The following is a 24,608-nucleotide window of genomic DNA, read 5'->3' as shown; positions in this document are numbered from 1 at the left end:
TGCTTTCTTTGACTCTGTCCTAGTTTCTTCTGTATTTGTTTCATGTTTCTTATGTATTTGTTTCATGTAGATGTAACAGCGAGAGTCTGCGCAAGATGCCAGAGCAGTGGCTAAGCTGTGTGTTAAAAGAAATCAAATCTTGTGATCCTTCATCTACACTATGTGCAACCAGACGTAGTGCGGGAATTCCATTCTACATACAGGTACCAACTAATGTTATTACCTGTGATCTAATTATTTTTTTTTCATGGCCTTTCTGGTGAATACACTTATGTATTTATTTTTCTTACTTCAACACATAAAATGTCAAAATTACCTTTTTTTTTATTTTATACAGACTTTGATTGCCCCTGTGCAACCAAGAAGCCACATGTAATTACACCATGTTTGGCACTACAGTTCTACTGACTCTTGAGATTTTTGGCTTGAGGTAGATTCAACTAGCATTTCAAAAGACTGAGCGTAGGCTCTGTGTGGCCACTGTGATAATCCTGGCAAATTTGTAAATTAATTCACAGATTAAATAAGGCTCTGTTAAATGTGTAACTCTATGCTTCTTCCATCTGAAGTGGGAGGGTGGTAAAATAAGAACAGACCTTCATAGAATTGTGAAATGGTGGCCTAGAAAATACTACAATGATCTTGGGAAGTCCACTCAACAGTAATAAAGCAGGATCAAGTAATAGTCACAATAACTCGTGTTGACTGGCAGTCTCGAATGCAATGAATTGAGTAGGTTACTGAAGACATATCCATGAGCGTTGGGCCATGCTCCCACAGTCTTCCCACTCCCCATGTTACTATCAGCTCCACACATCGCAGCCTCCGGCTTCTGCCAAGTTCAGAACTGACGGCTGTCCTGCTGGCTGGCAGTGTTTTGTCTCTGTTTGAAGTACCACCTCCTACTGAGTGCCTCACAGGAGTATGCAGCAGCTCGTCTGCATCCGTGTGAGGTCAGTCACTGCAGGTTTCACTTAACCTATTTCCATTCCTTCGTTCCTTAAAGCAGCCATGATTGCTTTCCCCTAAATTAACCTCTATCATTTTAATTTCCAACCAGTTCTCTAAGACAGGAGTCCAAGATTAACTACACAATTTGTAACTTTCTCCGCTCGCTGAAGTATAGTCTCAAGCACGTTCCAAGAATCCGAGGGACTGCTGGGAGCGTGTTCTCCCTGCCAGAATAATTCATCTTGCTTGTTTTCCACTCCAAGTTTGCCCTGAGAAAGTTGAGGCAGCCTGCTTCTGTCTGACCTTTCTTATGTCAGTCACAGCCTGCTCCTGGCTTCGCTAGATGCGTGTGTGCTAGGCAGCACTGCGCAGAAGTAGGGCATTGGTTTTATAGACAATTTTTCCTTTTCAGTTTCAGCAGTTAAAGATCTCACCCTTTTATATGTTAGTTGTCTACAAAATGCATTTGGAGATTTCATGTCTTCTGGTTTCCCCACTCACACCGCAGAGCTTGAATCCGGTGGGCATTAGCTAGTGCTAATGCTGAGAATGTGAAAAAACCAAGCGTGTTTGAAACAGTTTTTCACGTACAAAGTTAACACTGTCTAATGTAAGGACTAGGTGGAGCCAACGGTATCCCATTGCAGAAAACGTGTGTGTAGTCTGCAGTTGGCCTACATTACTGAGTCTATATGACAAAGCTTGCGCTGTGCCATAGCTGTTCGGATAAACAGGTCAGATGCTTCTATTTTGACAGCTCTGGAAGAGTATGAAGTTAGTCTAGTTAATTAATGAGAAGGTTTGAAATGAACGTTGGGATTAGTCTGAAATAATCTATTTTTAAATTGTAATTTTATTGTAAAGAGAGGTGATAGTGTTCTTTGGCAGTAGCTCTGAATGTGCCTGTAGCACTCAGTAAAATGAATTAAGACTTAAATAGCATGTTGCATTTAAATAATAAAAATACAAGTTGTAATGCATATCCTAACAGTACTATAATAAGGTTATTTTATTAATGCATAAAATCAAGACTCAGTGTGGTCTCTTTGCCATCTGCTTCCTGTGACATTTATTCTTGTTTTAGTAAAACACATCTGTTTTAATGATAATATGTAATTTTAAAGGTTATGAGCATTTTAAATGACCTATTTAAAATAGAAATATTATTACCTAATAGTACAAAGGTGCAGTTCCAATTAGTGGGTGAGGAAAATGTGGGAAAATATTAGTTACAGCTTTAACGTTTTTAGGGCATGAAATTTTAGTCTTCAGTTCATTCTCCCTTTTTTTTTTTTTTTTTGTACTTCATGAATACTTTTTTTTTCCCCTTCCTGCTGTGTTTCTCCTATTGTTAAAGGTATACTGATAAATTGACAGCGACTACTTCTGGGTTTCTGCCTAACTTCTATACTTGATTTGGCTTGCAGTTGATCCATTTGGTCGTTCTTATGTGATGTAAAGGACTGTTAAATATCTTCTTTGAACTGATGCTGAACAGGCTCTGGGCCCCAAAACACAAATGGATACTCATTTTTATTAGAAATAAGTGATTTATGATTATCCGTTTGTACTAAGTTGGACAAATTCAAGAAGAGCTACTAGACAGAGAAAGACTGTTTTAACTCCAGTTTTGAATTCTAGAGGACTAAATTAGAGTATTTTAATCTCAGTTGGATGTCCTACCCCTTGAACTACTATTTGGAGATGGATGCATTTCTTCTCTCCATTTAAAAACATGCTGCTTGTTTTACCCTGTTTTGCAAACCAGGATTTCTTCTTTGGCCAGCCTGTGTCATCTTAAATATGTACGTTATTAAACTAAAAAAATGTCCATACTAAGAAATGTAAGCATGTATAATATGGCACATACTTTCATTGTAATAAATACTATGATTTTTTTGGTGTGTGATAAATTATTACTTGTTATATATGAGCAAATTTTCTTAGGCAGATGGGTAGTACATGAGCAGAGTTTTCTTACTGAAACATTGGATGCTAAGAAGCTTTGGGCAAAAGAGTTAAAAACTTAAACATTTTGCAAAATTTCTTTGGTCCTTGTGTATGATCAGAAGCTAGGCTGTGATATGGTAAATATAGGAACGTGGAGTGGAACTGGTAGGAAAGAAACATGGCTAGAAACACATGACTTTTTTTTTTTTTCTTTTAACTTTCTGTAGGCTTTGTTAGCTTCAGAACCGAAGAAGAGCAAAACAGATTTGTTGAAAATGACAATGAAAGAATTGATATCTTTGGCTGCACCTTTGAATGAATCATCAAGTGTAATTCCACAGGTAAAACACAGTCTCTCATCAGAATGTCAAAAAAGTGTTTGTGTTACTTCAAACTTTTAAGGAAACTTGTATGTGTTTTTAATACGAATATTTTGTTTTCCTTATTTATAGCTAGATTTTAAAACGTGTTTGCATGTGCAGAGGTTATGAAGTCGCTGGAATGTGCAAGTGCATCAGATGCTAAAAAATGGATTGGGCATAATTTAATATTTTTTTTCTTGTACAGTAAATACAGTCATATTCATTTGGAATTTATATGATCAGTTTACTCCCTGTAGTATATTTCTAAATGAGTAGATGAGTACTCTTCCTTTTTACAAGGAAATTAACGAGCAAGCATTTGTTTACGTTTAGAGTAAATAAGTGCATAAATCATATTGTATGCAGTAAAATTCTACATGAAAAGTGATTTTATGCATACTTAGTAACTTTTAAAACTTAAATATATACGTTTAGAATGCACAGGAATTCTATTTTGTAGTCAAGATCTTTATCTTCAAAATGTTGCTATCGAATACTTAAGCTTTCTGTTTGTAAGTGCAAGCCATAATTTGTTGACAATACATAGAAATATGTTCTAATGGCTCTGCCAGATCTTCTGCTGGTATAAATTTATGTTGCCTTGTCAAAGTCTGTGAAGCTACACAGATTACCACCTTCCCCTACAGAGACTAGAGAAATATCAGAAAACGCTCCATATGGTGAAGCAAGCCTGGCTGTCAGTTTTTTGCTTAATATTGTCCTCCTGTGAGTTGTAGTTTATTTTTTCTCACAGTATCTACAGCATGTCAAGAATGTTGGAAAAGATGATTCTAAACTTTGAAAGTTATTTTTACAGCCATGATAAGCTAAGGAAAAAAGAATGCTGGCCTTTGCTTGCAATGCCTGGACTGTACTTGTTAGAGGAATATAGTTTTAAACTGTAAATTGTTTTTAACAGTGTTTACTGCTGCAATGTTTTAATATATTTCTAAATAGTGGTATTCTTGTATTTAATACGGAAATAAAGTGGGGTAAATATGCATATGGATATTTTTTTTTTGAATGTTCATTGCTGTAATTACCACATTTAAACTTAAGATTTTTTTCCAATGAATATATATTTTTCTTCTACCCCCACAGGTTCATGCTTTAAATATTCTTCGGGCACTGTTCAGGGATACACGTTTAGGTGAAAACATCATGCCTTATGTTGCAGATGGAATACAAGCAGCAATTCTAGGTTTTATGTCACCTATCTGGGCAGTAAGTGAATTCTTAATTTTGCATCTCTAATTTAACAGGATATAGAGTGTTGCTGTTCAGTGAAGCTTTGGTCATGTTTATAAGTGGCAGCACTGCGATTTCTGGAATCTTACATGATGTAATATGTTAAGGTACAATAAAGAATGATGTAGACCTGTAAAAACCTCATAGTTCTGGTCACGTTTATTGGTTTTGTTTCGTATTTCTCTAATGTGAAGTGCTGATATTGACAAAAAGTCAGGTACAAAAAGTAGGAAAGATAATTAATAACAAAGATAATGTTATAGATAAAAATATATCTGGCTGTTAAATTTTGAGTCAGTCCACCTAGCTAGCAAGGAGTGCATTTACTTTCATTCTCACTGTTACTTTGTTTTTCAATAAAAGATAGTATTCCGTATGGCATATTAAGGGAGAACATTTCATGATCGGCCATGGATAAGGGTGAATGCTTTGAGCCACTAGAAACCTAGATGTACTCCGTATATTAAAGATGAGCATCTCAAAAAAATCTGAACTTCCTCTTAGTGCCATCTTGATTAAGAGGAAGGATGCTATGAATTAATTCTTTCCATGTGCTGACCTCTGAACAGTAGGCATGCTTTGTCCTTCACTCAGCTGCTGTTCCTTTTTTTTCACTGTACATTGGTGGCTGTATTTGAAAAAATATTAGTACAGTTCAAAATGATTTTTAAAACGCAGTTCATGTTCTTTTCTTTTTCCTTTAGGTAAGAAATTCATCCACTCTTCTTTTTAGTGCCCTGATTACAAGAATTTTTGGGGTTAAAAGAGGGAAAGATGAAAATTCCAAAAAAAACAGGTAAGCTTCACTTGGTACCAATTGTAAGTTTGCAAAACATGACCTTAGCCAACAACAATTCAAAAATTTTGCTTGCTTTATGGATATATTTGAATTACGATGTTACAAAAACATCTAGCTTTGCTTAAACTGTGCTGCCAAGAAATAAGCGGTAAGTCCAAAAATATCTGCTGTTAAGCACTGAGACTTAATCTATATTCACGTGCAATTTCATGGAAGGGGAAAGTTGCTGAGAGGTTTTGGTACCAGCGGCTCTTCCAAATGCCCGGTCTCTCTTGCGGTCACAAGCTAGCCCTGTTGGTCTTGGTAGCAAAGAGAGGGGGGCGAGGGAGAAGAGGGGCAATGGTCACACGTGTGTTCCCTTACCTCTAGAGCCAGGCTGGAGGTAATCTCACCCCGACTAATTTGAGACTTATGTTTTTTTCCCTGTAGTCATCTTAGTCTAGAACACCCTCTCCCTCTTTCATGTCTCTTTCTTCCAAGCTCTAAAAATTGCAGCTTGCAAAGCAGCTTCTCTTCCAAGGGTTTCTGCCCTTCAACTCTGTAGTCCTGCTCCAGATCCTCTAGTATCCATTTTCTTATGTAAACCCAATTCTCTTCTTACACTTAAAAGTCCCCAGTCCTGAGGATTCCTGTTTCTCTGTGCCCTCCAGTTAGTGCACAAGCACTCCCGTGTTTTCTTTGGCTTTCAGCCCCCTCCTTTAGCTTCTGCAGCAAATGAAGCGTGCCCATGCCCTGTGCTTTGTACCTGAGGTTCCTGCTTTAGCACGGATGCAAAAATAACATCAGATGCAGAATAAACTCATTATAAAATACTTCTGGGTGAGTCTGTGGGGTAATACAGTGGTCACGCTATGAATATTATGGCAACCATTTCAGAAATTCCTAATAGATTTTCAAATCACAGACAAGGTATGCAATTTCTGAAAAAGACAATTGTTACGATTTACCTTCAAAAATTCTACTAATCTTTTTTACTCATCATACAGTGGTTCCTTAGTGTTGATCTATGTAGCTAATACAATTTTCATGCACGTTATGAGAAACTAAATGTCCTGGGATGATACTAGTATTTCATCTTTTAGATGATAGATGGGTGCCATTTCAGCTTAATTTCAGGTGTCATCTGAAAAATTAGTTACTACGCATGTATGAATGTGAGGAATAAATACACGTGGGAGACCAGAAGGAGATTTCCCTTAGAAATAACTCTCCCCCAATTGGAAATGTCATCTTCCCTACTGCTTTTTATTAAATTATTTATTTAAATTATCCCTGCTTTGTTGTAAACTCAAATAACTTCTCACCCAAACCTGGAATTCACTCCCATAACCCCTGAAACCAAAGCACAGCAATAAAAAGTGTTTCTCATTTCTTGCCTTCTCACTTTGTTTTTGTAGCAACATTTAAAGTTGGGGATTTTTTAAATTCAATATTGAGCACTTACAGAAAGAGAGATGTACCTCAGCTTTTTTAAGCTTGTAACCTAGGGAAAAATTTCACATTAACCTCTGCAGCGGGAAGACAAACTGACTTCTCAAATACATGCAGTGTGATGAGATATGTCGTCTGAGATTTCTGTTTGTGAAGTTGCAGAAAGTAATGCATTTGAGCATCTGTTGGGGATGGGAGATACTAGAATAAAGGAAAGTAGACTTTTATCTATTTGAATTGAATTCATTAAAAACAATGTTAATTTTTATGTATCTGGCACTGTCAACTTGCTTCTCTGAAGCTTTTTGTTTACAGTAATTTTCTTGTAACCATTTTGACCAAAAGATGTTAAAGCTGGGCTGGCTTCTTTATTTTTTTCCCCTCTGTTCATTTTGCAGTTTTTCATTAAACATTGTACTTAGTCAGTTTTACTGTTTCCCACCTGTAGTCATCCATACCACGAAACAAGGAATGGGAAAACACTTCTGGAGACAGGCCAGCAAGAGACAGGAGGTATGAAAACAGAGGCAGAGATTTGATTTCAAGTTTCTGACTCCCATCTCTACAGGAGACATTGGTTTAGGAGGAGAATGATGCAGAGGTGGTTTGACTATTTTGTTTGTAAAGCTTCTTCCTCTGAACCCCACCGCTGGGTTTAGGGTAGGTTGTGTTTGGGAAGAGGTCTGTGTTTCAGTGGTTTGGCACCACGAGGTGTCACCATTGCTGCACAGCTCCCTGCAGCCACATCCCTGGGGCACTGCTGTGCTTGGGCACTTCTCTTAGGGAGCTCTGAACTTGTTTTGTTTAGTGTTTTACAGGAACAGAGTTCATATATTAAAGCTAAGTAATTCCCCCCCCGCCCCGCCCCCAACTTTTAAATGTAGCAGTTTACTTCAAAAGCACTAGCATTTTAGCAACTTGCATCCATAGGAGCTTTTGTGAAAGTCATCTGGGTTTGAGCTGCTTGTTCTGTTGCCTGCAGGATGTTCTGTTTGCATTAAGGGGCAGTCTGTCTGGGGACAAAGACCAACTCTCTGATGCCACCATTAGGACCTTGCGTGGGTTTCTAGTTTGCCTGATTTTATGTTAGTGGTTTAAATCTGTCTCTTCTGTGCCAGCGGGGAGTTACCTTATTGCTGGGCTATTCTGGGCATCTGTCTAAAAAAGGATGGACTTCCTGGTTTTCTCAGCAAGAGTTCCTATGAAACTGGTACAAGTGGGGTGGTGGAGAGCTTGCGTAGACTTCCAGAAGAAAGCTTTGTTGGAACAGTACTGGTAACTTAACTCCACTGCCATGTTTCTTTAACATACATTGTGTTATGTTTCCCTTTTTTTTCTCTTATCTCCACTAAAAATTCACATATAGCATCCTTTATACAAAAATTATAGGCCTGTCGTGTCTTTTGCTGCTTTTAGTCTGCTGATGTTATGTTCCATTTCCTATTTATGTTAATTTTGTACATTATAATTGCCATGCAGCTGGGGTGTTTATGTAATGACAACACAGTGGTGGTCCATTATTTGATGGTCTTAATCAGTTGTGAAGCACTGGATTAAATGACTGAATGAACTATAACCTATGTCTGATCCGTAACCTGATTTATGTTTTTTTTTCCAGGCATATGTAAAAGAATGATGGGTTTGGGGTTTTGTTTTGGTTTCTGGTTTTTGGTTTGTTTCCATACACACACACACCCACCCCCTTCCAAACATTCCTGTATCATTTTGGGTGTTTGCGGTAGAACAACTGTGTGAAAGGGCCCCCTCACTCCGTGACAAAGAGAGTGAGGGGATGCTTAACCCTACTGACGGACATTTTAAGTTACATCTGCTGTGGCCATCCCTACTGGAGGGCAGAGGCAAGAAAGCATGTTGAGCTGGGCTTTGGTGATCATCAAAGAGCATTAGGAAGGTCGGCCAGAACTGTCTGTCTCAATCTGAGGACACGGCAGTACTAGATTATGCTAGAAAAAGTCTGTTCTCTGAAAACCTGGTCTGCAGTTTGAGGAGACATGGGTTGAAGAAATTACCAACTTCACATCATGGCTCCCGCTGCTCAGCTGTGCTGGTTCAGTTGTCAGTGGGGCTGTGCTGTGGGTCATCTGCAACGTGTTTGCAGCAGCTGTATTGGCACAGCTGGGGCAGGGAAGGAGAGGGATTTCTTGAGCAGAACTCTGGGCTGATGCCAGACTTCACTCTTATGAGTTCACTGGAAACTTGAAGGGACTACTCTACACCGTGCTTTACAGGAGATGCAATCCTGCCCTGTTTTCATTAAATATTGATGCGTCTTTTTAATTCTAGCATGGGCAAGGAAATAGTGAATTGAAAAACTAATATTTCAAAAATAACAACTTTGTGCAGCTCTTGCAAGTAGAAGAGATAGAAGTTGTGTGAAGACTGTTTACAGTGGTCTGTGCAACTACACAGCTTCACTCTAGTGAAAAGAAAGCTAGAAGCAAAGAAGTTTTCTCTGGGTTCTCTTTCTGAGAAAGACTGTATGAAAATTTACAATGCTGCTGTAAGTAGGTGTGTTTGTGTGTTCATGTATATGTGTGCGTATTTGGCTAAATGATACTTCGCATTCCAGATAATTGACATTTTCAAAATGGCCCTGTTAAGACTCACCTGTGTGTACGTGTGCAGTTTAGTTTTTGTATACTTGATTTGGGTATGTAATTTTCTTAAATATTATGATCATTTCAAATCTACGAGACTTGGAATGAAATTCTAGCCACATAAATAAAAAGTACTGTAGCGAGGAAAGGTTAGAAAGGAGTCTTTGCAATTAACCCGTTTATATTTGGTTACAGAAAGTGTGCTGTGCATAGGTACATCAGTGTGCTTTAGAGAAAATAACCACCCCTCCATCAAGCCCTTCACAGCACAGGTACTTATGTTAGTTTAGCCACTCACTTCATACTTGGAGAATGCTAGGTCTGTATCTTAACGTGCCTAGCTACCCTGCTATCAGCTGAGATCTGTCCCCTAGACCCACTGCCATTGAGCGGTGGCTCTGGCGATAGCAATGGGGCTGCCCTGGGGCCCGCCCTCTGCCCAAGCGTGTCTCCTGAGAGGGGGCTGCCATGGCCCTGTCCCCCCAGCATGGCCTCCTGCTGGATGCTGTGGGTGGAAGCACCACTCTGAGGGGCAAGTCAGAGAACCCCGAGTACCACACTTGGCTTAATGCAAATTGATTGAAATAGGAGTTTGAGCAGCAGTGAGTTCTGTAGGCCGATGAGTTTTGTCTCTCCTGAGTTTTGCTTGAATAGCCATTTCCAGTTTTCTTGTGCAGTCAATTTACAATATAGATTTGCTGATTCCATGCTCTTTGCAGCAAGCTGGGGTGTAGTGTATGCTTGATCATTCTGTTATTTTCACTTTTTTTTTTCCTGTTAGCGTTGCAACAGATTGCAAATCATCTAAAGTAAATGTTTGCCCTAGTTGATTATAGGCTCCAGTATTCATCACATGAAAAATTAGGATGTCTTGAGATTAAGAGATTCTAAAAATAAAATGGAATATATATTGTGATAGTTAATGCAGATCTATACATGAACATATAAAGCTAACTGAAACTAATTTTGAAATGTAATTACATTTCTCATCATAGAGGAATCCTCTTCTGCCAAATGATACTTTCGCCTAAATTCTTGCACATGTGCACACATATACATACGTGTGTGTGTCTATATGCGTATATATAATACTGGAGACCAGCGGTCTCTAGTCCAGTGCTATACACACATATATCAGAGACCTTTTTGGTCTCTAGTTCAATGCAAATTGAAGTTGCTATTGCTTGTTACTAGACAAGACTCTTCTCATCAAATACTTGGTATTTCTGGCTTTTACTTTTTTTTGAAAGGATAAGCATGATCAAAAATTGCCTTTGAGGCAATTTGCTATTTGACTTACGACAAACTTTAGAGTAATAAAAAAGGATCATCCTGGCTTATCTGAAAATGGCATTTTTGTAATTGGAATACAAATGTTGCAAAGTCCTCAGAAAGAATAACCAGTGGCCTCGGGTAGAGGCTGGGATTAAAAGAAAGTACAGGGGTTGGGGAGAATTCCCTTAGCTTCTCACCTAGATGGAGGAGGTTCCAGGAAGGAAAAGCTTCAACTCTTTGATGAAAAAGTTTTGGTTTTTTTTAAGCAAGGCTGAAATGGTGCAGTGCAACCTGATGATTTTTATGTGAAGTAATGGGTGTATATATGTATATATTTGCATTTTGGGAGGGGGGAAGCTCCTAGTATTTAGACTTTAGTGAAAGGAAAATGCATATGCAGAAAAATACTTAGCTGTCAACTTAACACACATTTTCTGTGGAGTAAACATTCATGCTGCTAGGAAATTGAGTATGAATGTTGCCATATTCTCAATGTTGATTTAGATATATTTGAAAAGAAAGGAGCAACTTTAAGTGCCATCTACATAGTACTTCTTTAAGTCTTTATCTTCATTGATAGCTGTCAGTAAATGTTGATGACTATCAATAACTTCAAGCACTTGGGAAGGAGAAACTTGTCTTCTAATTATAAGAAGATAAAAACTATGTAGATATGAACAGGTTTTGAAGATGCACTATTGGCTGTGAGGCAGTCAACATGCACGACTGCCCTCTGCTTGCTTTGTTTTTATTGCAAGTTGAGTGTTCAGCACTTCTCAGTAAGTGGTTGCTTGCACACTTGAAGGTCACTGAGTAAAACCAAATTAACTTTGAAAAACACTAAGTTGATTTCTTTTTTTTCTCCTAAATGGACATGTACTTCTTCTTTAACATTAAGATTTTGTATGAATACTAAGGTTTTTAAGACCATAAATAATTGCATTTTACACTGTGAAAGGTTACAGAGAAAAACACTGCAAATTGAATGCTCTAATGCAAACCTCTCTTTTCATAATATTATCCCTAAATTAAATGGATCTGGTATTATCTTCCTTTTTGCTAAGCCACTCTAGAGTTCTAGCTTAAAGCACACCGTAAGTACATGATTCCTATTGAATGTTCCACATCTGGCAGGCTAACACTTCCACTATTTCTAACTTAACAGCTGAAAAATCTGTCTTATGTCAATGATGTTTTGTCAGTCTTAACAGCAGCTGTATTTGACATTTGCAGTGCATTATACTGGGCTCCGACAGGACTTCTGAGATGGGTCTCTGTTGCCAACAGAGGAGTGTCCAGTACTACTTTGGGATAAGCTGAAAGAGACCTTGGTGGCACTAATATGGTCAAACTGTAATGGCACATCAGTGTCATAAAATCAGATAGCCCTTAGGAGAGTTTCACTACGGCGATGCTCAGATCGACTCTAGCCCGTAAATGCTCAGTGCTGACTTGGAGACACAGCACTGGCAGAAGCCAGCTGTGTGCCAGCTGAGGTACAGCTGCAGGAAGGGCAGCAGCGAGGCAGCAGAATGCTCAGCCTCTTGTGCCGGCTCCAGCGGGGAAATGCGAGTACGGCCGGATTCACAAAACTGGCCTCTGAGCTCTGTACCTCTTGGACTGCTTGCTGCGGAAGGAAGGGTTGGGATTGGTTTATCTTGGATCTCGTTAGTGATTCCCTAGTGGATTTTCTCTGGTAACTTTGGTCTGTTGCAGCTTTTCAGTGGAAATACTGGGTCAATGGCAGTGAGGTTTCTTGAGATGACTGAGCCATTTAAATGCCCCTGGTCCTTTTCCTCTTGCTCCTTCTGTGCCACATTTTGCAGCCTGTTCCCTCTGTGCCACCTTAGTTGTTCCAGTGAATGCTTGCAAAGTAGTTATTAAGGATTCGGTGGAGTGCATTGTCTTGTGAGGGGGTTGTTTTTGTTAAAAAGAAATCAGTCTCTCTTCTGTCTGCCAAAAATAGGCCACATTTAGTTTGCTCAACTTTTTTGTTTTTAATGCTCTGGCTCTTTTTTTTATTGACTTTGACAGGTTTAGAAGACTTAATCTCAGAACTGTCTCAAGAAAACATGCAAAAGTTCAGGCTGACTCAGATAACCATTACGGCTTTTACTGATTAATAGTTCAATAACAATATGCTTGTTTAAACATAATTTTGAACAGGCTTCCTATTTCTAAGTGCCTTTATAATAGGAATAATGATCATAAGGTGCTATTAACTTGCAAATTGAAGGTAAAATTTATGAAAGCTTTGTGCAGAAACAGACAAAAATTGAAAACAAGCTCCTAAAGAAATCTCTTTCCCTCGGTGATATTGCTTCAATTATTCTGTTAGCTTTACAAGTCTAATCTAAAACTAATTCCCTGTAGCAGGGGGAATTTTTACTTCCATTTACTTTACTTACCATTTTTACTTCAAGGTTTTATTTTGTATACACAGATTCAGAAAAATGTTAACCCACATAAATCCCAGTTAAATCTTTGGGACCTAAACGCGCACTTACAGCACCGGTGCGCAAATGTGTATCTGTGCTCTCCTGAACAGGGAGGATCTTCATAACATGCTGTCTTAGGTCAGAGCCAGAAAATAGGAAGATGAACACGGTAAAGTGACTTGAATGAAAGTTTACCCAAAGTGAAACATCCTGAAAATGTATGTGTTGGCCTGATGTAACTTCAGTCCATTCGTTTTAAATAAATTAGGGGTATAGTGTTAATGTTTGTTTCTACTGAGTGAGTAAAATGCATTCGATGAAACAGAAATTACTGTAAACCTAACCACGTGAGTAGGTAATTTAGTTTCTTCTGTAGCGATAAAAGTTTTCATTAATATGAATTGATATAATTATTCTGTTTTGTTCCATGTATAACGTACACATCCCTTACTCATTAACTTCACCATACTGAGTAAAAAGCAGTTACTCTTCACAGAATAGTCCCAGACAGGGAGAAAGTGTGTGGGTTGTTTGGAGGTGAAATTCACGATGCTAAATTTGTGGCAAGAGATTAAAGATAATAGTTAATAGGGAGTGGTTGGACAGAGTTCTCGGAGACTTTCTGGAGGTATATAATATCTCTTAATTTTATTTATATGTGTGTGTATATATACATATGTACATACATATACACGTATGCACAGTCATGCATATTCACAGTTCAACTTTCTAAAAAAAGTTGGCTTAAAATAATTGTTTTATATATTATATGTAAAATGCATGTTTCATTTTTAAAATGTATTTTATCTATAGTTTTATACATACACAAATGTGTCTGTATATATGCATGTATATATCAAAGTTAAGTGTTGATTAATGTCTTGATATAGGTAACAGGTTGTGTCTGTGATGTTGGGTTTAAGTGATGTTGCCCTATTTTTATACTGAGCCGATTGTACACTTCTCTTGCCAGTGTGGCAGCAAAAGTGCTCTTGGAAAAGGACTTCACGAGTTACCTTAGTGTGCTGTGTGTTGCATAATTATTCCTTTCAGTCACACTTTTCCAGAAGTATTTGTTCTACACAGGTGTTCTTTCCGTACCTGATTAGACAAAGGGTATAATAAGTAGCAAAAGAAGAGGTATAAAGAAACTTGTACTTAAAAGAGATCAAAGCAAACCAGACCATGCAGTCCTTTGGAAATCTTGGCTTGGTCTCTTGTAAATAAAAGTGCTTCTCAAGCAGAAGGTATTTAACTACTGTATTTATACAGGCATTGATTGACAGTTCAGTTATTAACCTAATAAAAACACAGCAACGTAAACTAGTAAGAATGTTTATTCTAGCACTTCTATCTGAAGGAAAATGAAAACCAAGAAATAGTGGCATATTCTTAGTTCTTTGTAAGTATTTATTTTAGGGCTCTGTAGCATAAAGAATGTTTTTTCAAGTCAGTGAACTTAAACTATTTTGCTTACTGTTCTGGGATTTAAGTATTTTCTAATTCCTAACAAAACAAATGTTAGATTTATTGAAGGTGCAAAGTCACCACATGTTTTATTGAAGGTGCAAACCCAACATCTTTATAATGATTCTGATTTCCCTTTCATAGTGTTTTTCATTTCATGTGGGGTAAAAATGAAATCTGAATTGTTTTTCGTAACTAACTTGATGCAGTTACAGAAAAGTTGTCCCTTCTTTTCACTGAAGAGGTGTCCTGTATCATGTTAGGTCTAGAAAAACAAGTCATCTTTTATATCCTTGCTCTTGGGCTTATAAGCTGATACATCGCACCATTTTTTTTACAGTTGTTTTTTCCAAGCTTCATTGTGGCTTTTCAAGCCTCCCCAAAAAATTAGACGGCCGTTTTGTCCTCTATGGGAGTGCTAAAATTCTCTTATGCACGTGAAATATTTGTCTGAAAGCAGCTTGTCATGCATCCTGAGACAGGATGCGATTTCAAGAATTTAACTCTTAGGTATGTTCTTTAAAACAAAATTACCTGGAGCAAACTCTTAAAATTTATATAAAATCTTTATTTCTAAAGGGACTTGCCTGTTGCTGTTGTCTCTGTTTCTTAGTAAGAATGGTGATGATTCTCTGGTTCTCATCCAGAGGGACTGCTAATCAAGAGCTTTCATAAAGAGATACTATATCTGAATTAAACAAAATTTTAAGTGGTTATTTTTATTTCACATCAAGCTAGTATTTTAAATACTAGTGTACATTGTGGCAAAAACAATACTTTGTGCTGAACTGAAGACTAAGTTACTAACTTACTAAACACCGGGTAAATCTGAAGAATTTGTTTTCTTAGCAAGAGCTATTGTTTACTATAATTGCAGTGGCTAGTGATGGCCAGCAAATACAAGAAGACAAGAAAAACACTGGTCTGTTAAGAAGTCAAGGTTAAAACCATGGTACTGGGGTGGGAAGTAGCTAAGTGGAGTCATAGAAACTGTAAAGGGATCTCTTGATCTGTTTTCCTTGATTCTTATTCAAAGTTATGACTATTAGCAACACTAGATCAGGTCAGCAGTGGCTTTGGATGAGTTAAAAATCTCCAAGGATGGAGATTTCACAACCATCCTGAGTAACGTGTTCCAATGCTTCATTCCCCTTCTAAGTGCAGAATATTTTTCCTGTTGCCCAATTTCAAACTCCGAAGCTATGATTTGTGACCACTGGTCCTTTCTATACCATCTGCAACTACTGCAAGAAGTTCAGCTCTCTAATCTTTGATTCCTTCAACTGGTTGTAGGCTGCTGTTGGATCTTCCCTGGACCTCCTCTTTGTCATACTGAACAAACATGACTCCTTCAGCTTCTTCTCATAGCACATGTACTCTAGGCCCTGTTCATCTGAGCAGCTGTTTGCTGGACACCCTTATGTTTCTTCTAATTTCCTCTGAACCTGGCAACCCAAAAATGGATGGAGGATTTCATGTACAGCCTCACTCTGCCAAGTACAGGAGGGTAATAACTTCCCTTGATCTGCTGCTGCATTCATCCTGATGAACGTAGTCCAGTATGTGGTTTGCCCTGTTTACAGTGAGGACGTGCTGTTGGCTCATGCTGAGCTTGGCATCCACTGTAACCCCCAGGTTCTTTCCCGTGGGGCTGCTACTGAGCCAGTTGGTTTTCAGCCTGTGTTGATGCTCAGGGTTATTCAGCCCAGGTGCAGATTTTTGTGTTTCTCCTTGTTGAACTGCATGAGGTTTCTCTTGGCCCAACCCTCAAGTTTCTCAAAGTCTGTCTACACTGAACTTCTACTGTTTGGTGTTTCATCCGCTCCCCCTAATTCAGTGTTGCCCACAGATCTGCAGAGGGTGCTTTCTATCTCATCAACCAAGTTGTTGATAAAAACGTTGAGGTTTATAGGGGCCCCGGAATTGACCCATGAAGTGTTCCACTGGTTACCAGCCAACAACCAAACACTGAACCATTGATACCCTTTGGACCTGGTGGTCCAACCCAAATGCTTTGTTTATTTAAGCTGTACTCTCTCAGCGTCCAAATGAGAAAGCTGAGTGAAGCTGAACCTGTTAGACAAGTACAGTATTTTCTAGTCTATTTTAAAGTTTTCTGCCTAAAAAATGTAGCTTAACTGCTTTCCCTAAGAAATTAGAAAGAAGATTCCAGAATGGTTTTAAAATTACGAGAATTGTTTTATCAGTTGACACAAATCTGTTTGAGTTTCATCTATTTAAATGCTCACCAGACTCTTGGATTCTCTGTGCATTTATGGACAAGTTTCTTTAGGTTGGTTTCTCTGTCAGTTACTTATTTATGGATGTGAAACTCTGAAACCTGGCAAGTTTGGAGCCTTTCAGTAACATGTAGGCTTTTTTCCCAAAGTCCAATTATGGTGCTTGCCCTGGACTTTGCAGATTACCTCTATAAGCTGACCATAATGGAGTCATCTTAGGATAAATTTAAGATTCTGTTCCTCTTTTCTCAAGTGAAGTGAAACCTGCAATTCTTTTGGAGGTTTTTGTTTTTTAAGAAGGTGTGAGCCACTTTTTCACCCTTTCAGAAACACACTGCCAACTTTAGTTTTGTTTAAAAAGGAGCAAGTTTTTAAGGGTGATCACTGAGTGCCTGGAACTTCCAAAAGGAAGTTCTAGAAATTTTTCCATACTTGTTCAGTGTGCATTTTGGAATCTGCTTGCATACAGTCTTAGTCTGATTGATGACATCAGGGCTGAGATTTGAAAATTACCAGTGGCTAATCTTTGTATAGTTCTTATCAGCAACACTTCAGCACCAACTGAACTGCATGTGTTGTAACTTTAAGAAAGGATTGGAATTTCCATGCAGATCAGCGTGTCACAAAATCACAGGAGTACACAGTAGTAAGGGTCCTGCTGGCACGTTGACTCAGTTCTTTTCATAAACAAGCTTTCTATGCTGTTTCTTTTATAAACTGGTCAAGTCGCATCTTAAAAACCATTATTTATTTCCCACTATTTCTGCAGGAAGACTCCCTGAGTGCCACCTTCCCAAGTAAAACTTCGCTAGAATCTTGCTGCTTTGATCATTAGAAACTTATTCATGGCCATTTAATATTCATTTGTTCTTATGCCAGCATTGTCCTTTATTTTAAATAATTATTTTCCCTCCTGATGTTTCCCTTGAGGTATTTGTGGATGCCAGTCATATATCCTGCCCGTGTTAATTTTGCCGGACAAAACAAGCTGACGTCTTTAAATCTCTTCTCAGCAAATTTGCTTACTATTCCCTTTGTCACGTGAGCAGCCTTTTTTAAGCATCTCTCTCAGTTAGTTGTGATTTATTCCAGTTTATGTCCTACCCAATTGTTGGACAATGGCATTAGTATTTCCTTGTGCGTACTGACTGCATCAGGGTTGATGTGTTACAGAATCACATTTGCCGTTTGTCTTCATCCTCTCGATGAGGGATCCAAGGTACCAACTAACATGCTTGAATCCTTTTGCTATTTCCAGCTGATGAGCTTTTAAGTTGTAACACGTTTTTTTAATTAGTTCCAGTATATGCAGTCTTTTTATCTGCTATTAATTTCATGTTCTTCTAGTATTCGGTTCCTCAAGATACCCAGTTTTGTTTCATAGTGGTTTAATCTTCCCTTCCTACAAACAATGCCTCGTAACCTTTGCTTCATCAATGGATTTTCATTGGTGCACTCCTAACTCTTTTACTATGGTCTTCAATTAAACTAATAATAATATTGGTCCTGACAATAAATTAGGTCCACCAATAACTGACTTGAAACATGTTCTTTTTGGGTCTTTTTTAAGTCCTGTTCCTTTGCTAATTTACCCATTTTATCTAATAGCCTGCACTAATTGCAGTGTTTCAAGTATTTTACTGTCATCATCATAGAGATTACATTAGAGTTTCATCTGTTAAACTTGAAAAAGAGAACAGTTACAGATAACGGAAAAAGATAAAATGGAATGGAGTGCAATATGCAAAACCATATAGGAACAAGATTGTGCCAACCTAACTCATACCTTATCCAAGAACTGTAAAAATACTTAAAGACAAAGGAAATAAATAAATTTAGTCACACATGTCTCCTGAATGTTATCTCAACACATTAAATGTTCGAAATCTGCAAATTTTTTACTCAAAATTTACTTCAAAATAAAAAGCAGAGCAGCTCTAGCTTGGAGTGGAGATCAAGTTCTCATGTTTCCTTCACAGCTAAAAAACTCATGGGCTTTCTGTGAGACACAGAAAACAGCAGGAAGCAGACAACATCCTCAATGTAGTCTGAGGAAATATCTACACGAGGTTCATGGTGAAACCACAGTTTTAGTTTATTTTTTCCATAAATTTCTGTATATACTTGAGGCCAGTATAAAGGTCTGTAGTTCTCAGAATCATTCTTCCTACCAGCACTTTTGAATAATTTAAAATGTTACCTTTTTGCTTCCCTGGTTGTATAATATTATGCTGTCTTGCTATGTTCTAAAATCCAAGGTAAGAAATTATCCTTTGAGTTGAATGTGGTAAATTCTTTGAGATTTGCTTCCCCTTCAGTTAGGATAATTTCTGTTTTCTGTACCTTAAGTACTGTTAGTTGTCCTGTCATGAAATGCAGCTGTCACATTCTTTCGTGCTATTTCAGGAGCAAAACATTAATTTAATTCTTAAAGTGTTTCTGAATTAGCTTTGGTCTTTATTATAACATCAATATAAACCGACATGTCATACTTTCTTTTTTTTTTTTTTCCTGCTTGGTCTTTTTTGGACAGGTGAAGAAAATGTTTTCCATTTATTTTAAGTTCATGCTTCTGAAGTATATCTTTGCTAATAGGGAAACAAACCTCATATATTTTGAGACAGGATCTAACTACTTAACAAGTGATAAGGGTCAGAGAGAACATGAATGTCAAAATGGGCAATTAAAAACTATCTAGTTAATTCTAATTAAGCTGCACTGGGGTGTTTTTTTTATAGTTTAATGAAGGCAAAAGAAGCAAACAGATAAAATGTGGATTATCTTTATAAATCTGTCATTTTGAATGACAGTTTTGCCAAATTTAGTCCTAGTTTTTAAATTATTTCATCAGCAATTGTCTTTGTAGTGCAAGGAGGAAATTGGATTCTGTTTCTGCATTACTGCTTTTTAACATAAAGGATCATCTGATATATTATGGTTAATGATTCCAGTGTAAGGATTAGTATAGCAAGAGTAGATTTTACAGGAGACGATTAAAAGAGGATTTACGTGATTTCATGAAAACTACATTCTTGGTCTTGATCTCTCTAAACGTGTCTGTCTATATTGGTTTTTCACATTCCAGTTCTATTTTTCCTTTTTAAAAATATTCTCCTTATTTTTTCCCCTGTCACGGATCTGACCATGCATTTGTCAGATGACCTGAGATGTTAGCAATATTTATGTTCAAAAAGAGCTCCAGAGACCCTTGTGGCCCTCAGAAGACTCATTGTCTCTAAATCTAACCTTTGCTAAACTCAAATATGAACATATTTGCTGCAAATGTTCTTTAACATGTCAGTTACTAAAAGCAGCATACAAGGTTATAAAGCGTTCAGTTCTTCTGAAAAATAAATGAAAGAACAGAAGCAGGTAATCTTTGACACATGTCGCAGTAAAATGATACATATGCCCCAGTGTCACAGCAGAATTTTAATCTCCTGGAGTATTCTCTTAAGTGTACAGCGCAGCTTTAAAAAGAACACTGCAACATCAATGGTTTTATTCTTAAATGTATTTTTTTAAATGCAGTTAAATAATTCACACACTCATTATGCATAAAGATGGAATATTTATTTAGAAAGACAGGAGTTATATAAACATAGATACTAATCCTTGAATTATGCAGCATCAATTCACTACTCGGACAAACATAGTTTAAAATGACCGGAGATGTGACAGTGCTCAATAGAATTTATGAATTTGGTTCTAGAAGTTTGATGATACTGAACGTCTTTACAAACAAAGCAGATGAAATGAAAAAACTTGAAGAACTACTGACAATCAAGAGTGTAATAAGGGCTTCTGTTTCAGGTTATTTCAGAGAAAAGTAAAACTTTTTTTGCATTTTTACTAAAGAAGCATTACCAACACTGTGAACTATATTCTTGTTCATGCTTAAAATAGACTTTTCCTTTAGGTTTTATAGATTTAGAGTCTGATTTCAGTTATGTCTTTCGTTTTAAATATTACTGCTACAACTGGTTGTTGATATTTTGGTAATTTAGCTGTGGTTCATTGTTGTCTTCCTTATCCTTACTGCTAGGAAATGGATTCTGTCCTTTGTAGCATCACAAGCCTTCAGAGAAACTTTTTGCCGATTTGTATGAACTCTGTATTCTGTGAAATACCTCTCTTGCTGTTGTCACAACCTTCTTTTCCTCTTAAATAGACTCTGGAGAAGACATAGGTGTTTATTTGACTCAAGGGCATGCAGAGAATAGTTAGGAGTGGTGGGTATAGCTTGATTCTCTTCTGGTAGAGAAGATACCTCTGTATGAATGTTTTTTGTTAATGGAACATCTCTTGAGGTGGGAAACCTGAGTGAAAATGGGAAAGAAACTCACATACATCCCCTTTCTACATAAACACTCTTCCTTAGTCTTTCTTCTGAGAAATACTGAACATACTGTCTCAAGACTGCTCTGTCTAGCCATCAAAATGCAACCTTTTGTGAATGGGTTGTACTCTTAGTCATGTAGCTTTTCTGCAGAATTGCTTGCATATGACAAAGCATTAACATTGGTAAACTACAAATTATCTGAGGTGTAAATACTGCATCTTCCTATTTATATACCACAGTATAGTGCATGTATATGGTTTTACAAATCATTTTTACAAGTGAATTTAGGAGGATATGGGTGCTTCCATTAGTTTCTCTCTCAACCTTTTGACATGAAGCGTCATTTTAACTATATACTTAATTGACATTTTACATCGAGGAGAGGGATTTTATTGTAAGTATCATCAACCCACTGATAACTTCTCTGTTTCATTACAGTACTTCCTATTTCAGTAAATAACCTTCCTCTGCTCCATTGTTTAGGTCTCAGTAATCCCATTTGAAATTCTGGATTGTGAAATCGTGCTGGTTTGGGTTACTAATAGGAAAAAATACAGAGCTTGTGGTTGAACATACTGTCAAAGATGAGCTCTGAAGCAATATAAAAATAATTTCATCTGGGCGGGGGGAAAAATACTAGTATCTTAAGGCTCTTCCCAGTTACTTGTCTTATAAACATGTTTTAGGGTGAGTAAATGTAAAATCCTGTGATCTGCCAAATGTTGTTTTTAAGGATTTAATTATGGTAGCTACGTTGCCAAAAATCTGTGTTTGAACTGCGTCAGTGACTAATGGAATGATAGTTATCTGTATTTTTAATTTAAATCTATCATTCCTTGTTAAATATATTTTAGAAAAGGAAGAAAAAGTTTGTTCCATGAAAACCGCTAGCAGTAACTTTTGGATTGTTTTAGTCAACATTGAAGTGATATGTTCCTTTATAGGTATGTTAAGGACTTATGTTCTTTTAAAGATATGGATAGCTTATTAATTATGAAGCCTAACTCACATTTGTGTGTGAATGCACATTCATGAGTCTGTATTGCTAACGTGCCCAAGCCAAATCATAGTGTTGGTATTCATTTTTTTAAAGCAGTATAGTTTTTGATTAAATTAATAGAAAATACGTGGCTTAGTGTCATGAACATTTTTGAAAAGCAGAACCATTGCATTTTTTTGTTGTTCCAGTCTCAGTTACTGCACGCAAATACTTGTGCGTGCCTAATAATGGGTACATATTTCCAGGAGCAATAAGCATGGCCAGTGATCAGAAATGTAACCGCTAAATACCTCCGTGTTTTACTTTAGCTGTTTTGCTTTCTGCTCGTTCTCCAGTTGCGTATCTCCCTGCCTTGACATCCCCAGGTACTGGATTCACACTTAAATCTATGCTCTGCATTTTTGAGAACGCCTTTTCGTTTTGCAGCACTTCTGCTAATGTGTAGTCTTTCTTGTTTATTCTCGGAACTGGCGGCCCTTTGAAATCATTCCTCAACAACCAGTCTGCTCAGACAGTTGTGTCTTCCCCCCCCTGCCCCTCCTCCCCCCAAAAGTGTCTTTGGGCATCTTTTCTGCAGATACTGCTGATTAATGGTTTTGATTAGACTGCCTTCTCCCCTCATGTAACCTGTGAAGCTGGAAACCAAGTGGGAGGTTGTGTAAGTTTACCACTTCAGTAGTTATCATTTTCTTGCCCTGTCAAAAAGATTCATGAAACCACACTAATTGCAAAGAATTTTAAGGCTTTGTAAGAATATTCAATCCCATTACTTAATATTGATTCAAACTTGGTTACTGAATTTTTAACACTTTAAAAATGGGACCTGTTCAAAGTTACTTGTTTTGTGAGATGTTACTGCGCATACTCTTAAGCCTCTAAGCAGCAGCCATAGGAAACTTAACCCCAGTTCTGCTTGTGCTTGATGCATTCCGTGGCACAAGAGCTGAAGGTTTCACAGCATTTTGATTTTTCTAAAAATAAAAAAATGAAGTTTTTAATATTTTACATATGAAAAATCAGTAAGATGGGCTCTTTGACATTTATTTACGTATCAACATCTTATGATTTGTGCTGTCTGTGACTTTTGCATCTTCATCTTGCTACATAATGTATGTGTAGCATTATGTAGCATGTGTGGAAAATTTAAGTTGTTTTGAAAAAGCTTTTAGATGAACTGGAAAAGAGAAGTTTTGGAACCCGAGTATGGGATGTTAGAAGCATTTGGTGTCAGGAAATTACATATGTATTTTCTGCTTAAATAGCTAGTGATTATCAGTATTGATGTTTTTAAACCGTCGTCATTAGTGCTACAGATTATATTCAGTCACAGTTTGAATGCTTCCATCTAAATTTTTTTAACTGAAATCTTTTTTGCAGTTATAGCAGCTATTGCAGGATCCTTGGTCGTGGTTTTAGTTACAGCAGTTTGCTGTACTGTTCTTACGTGCCTAGAGAAAGCTTCCTGTACTCTTTGTTTGAACATTTGTTTCCACCTAGCGATCTGGTTTTGCTGTGTTTATTCTGTGGCCTGTGGCTAAGGCATGTTATGTTAGCTGAGTGCTGGAAGAAGCTGTGCTGATGTTTGCCATGTGCTGATTTACTCTTGCGTGATTTTTTATTTCTTTTTTGGTATGCTTATTTTTATGCACATTCAATCTTGCCGTCTCATCATGTTATTTTTCTAGACCTGGATCTGTCTGCTAGTTGGAAGCTTTGTGTTGGAGTCATGCTAACATGTACTTATTTATCTTGGTTGATCAAGTGGCAAGCAAACTCTGCAGTTGGCTTTCTTCTTCTAAATGGATGGCCTTTTATTTATTTATTTTTAAAGGAAGCCTGTTTTATCGGCATAGCATATATGTCTAATTAGAACCTCCCTACTCTAACATTTAAGTGGTTCTTGCTAAGATGATGCTAAATGGTTTTCTATAAACCATGAAGCCATCCTTTATCTGATCAAAGGCTTATAAAATAAACAAATAGAGAAGATTTCTACTTGTCTCCTTTTTAGCTTGGATTGATTTGCTGTTGTGACTTGGACTATGCTGCCTTATTAATTCGGGCTAGGGCTGAGTTCAGTAGGTACTGGTACATTGCTCTGTTTTGAATGTGGTTGCTACATCTACACAAGTGAAATCGTGGCCTGGAAATGACACCACTGCCATATGCTGGAAGCAGCATTGTGTAAAAAGGGCTGATGGAAGGTCAAACGCTTTTGCCACTGTGTTTTACAGATCTTCTTTGAGTGAGTTACTTGAGATACTTTTCAGTGTCAGTAAAATATGAGCATCTGTTAGTACATGTATATTAAATATATTTTATTAGCTATTTAGTACATAAGCCATACTAAAGCAAGTGTAGTCTGTCTTCTCTTGTTCAACCAGAATGTTGTTAAAATGGTGCCAGGATTTAAGCTGCTGTATCTTTTCTTTTTAGCATGATTAAGGGGCTAAGATCCCTTTTTACCAAAAACGCTGGACCAGTTTA

General features: G+C 37.4%; 1 protein-coding gene across 8 annotated transcripts in view; it reads left to right on the top strand.

The window, feature by feature from the left end:
• The window catches only part of THADA (THADA armadillo repeat containing), a 168,429-nt gene that overhangs the window by 35,442 nt on the left and 108,379 nt on the right, over positions 1-24,608 (top strand). For 7 of the 8 annotated variants that reach the window (XR_012586100.1, XM_074579573.1, XM_074579572.1 and 4 more), the window contains 4 exons: positions 71-203; positions 3,129-3,242; positions 4,365-4,487; positions 5,216-5,307. Coding sequence is in view for 7 of the 8 variants with exons in the window: in XM_074579573.1 (XP_074435674.1) it covers positions 71-203; positions 3,129-3,242; positions 4,365-4,487; positions 5,216-5,307 (462 nt within the window). In the remaining variant the exon portion in view is untranslated. Of the gene's footprint in view, positions 1-70; positions 204-337; positions 465-3,128; positions 3,243-4,364; positions 4,488-5,215; positions 5,308-24,608 lie in introns of those variants that run through there. The other variant, XM_074579577.1, reaches the window with a different exon arrangement.

The sequence above is a fragment of the Larus michahellis genome, chromosome 3 (genome assembly GCF_964199755.1).
Source record: "Larus michahellis chromosome 3, bLarMic1.1, whole genome shotgun sequence".
Taxonomy (NCBI): Eukaryota; Metazoa; Chordata; class Aves; order Charadriiformes; family Laridae; genus Larus; species Larus michahellis.
This window is presented reverse-complemented; position numbering and strand designations above follow the sequence as displayed.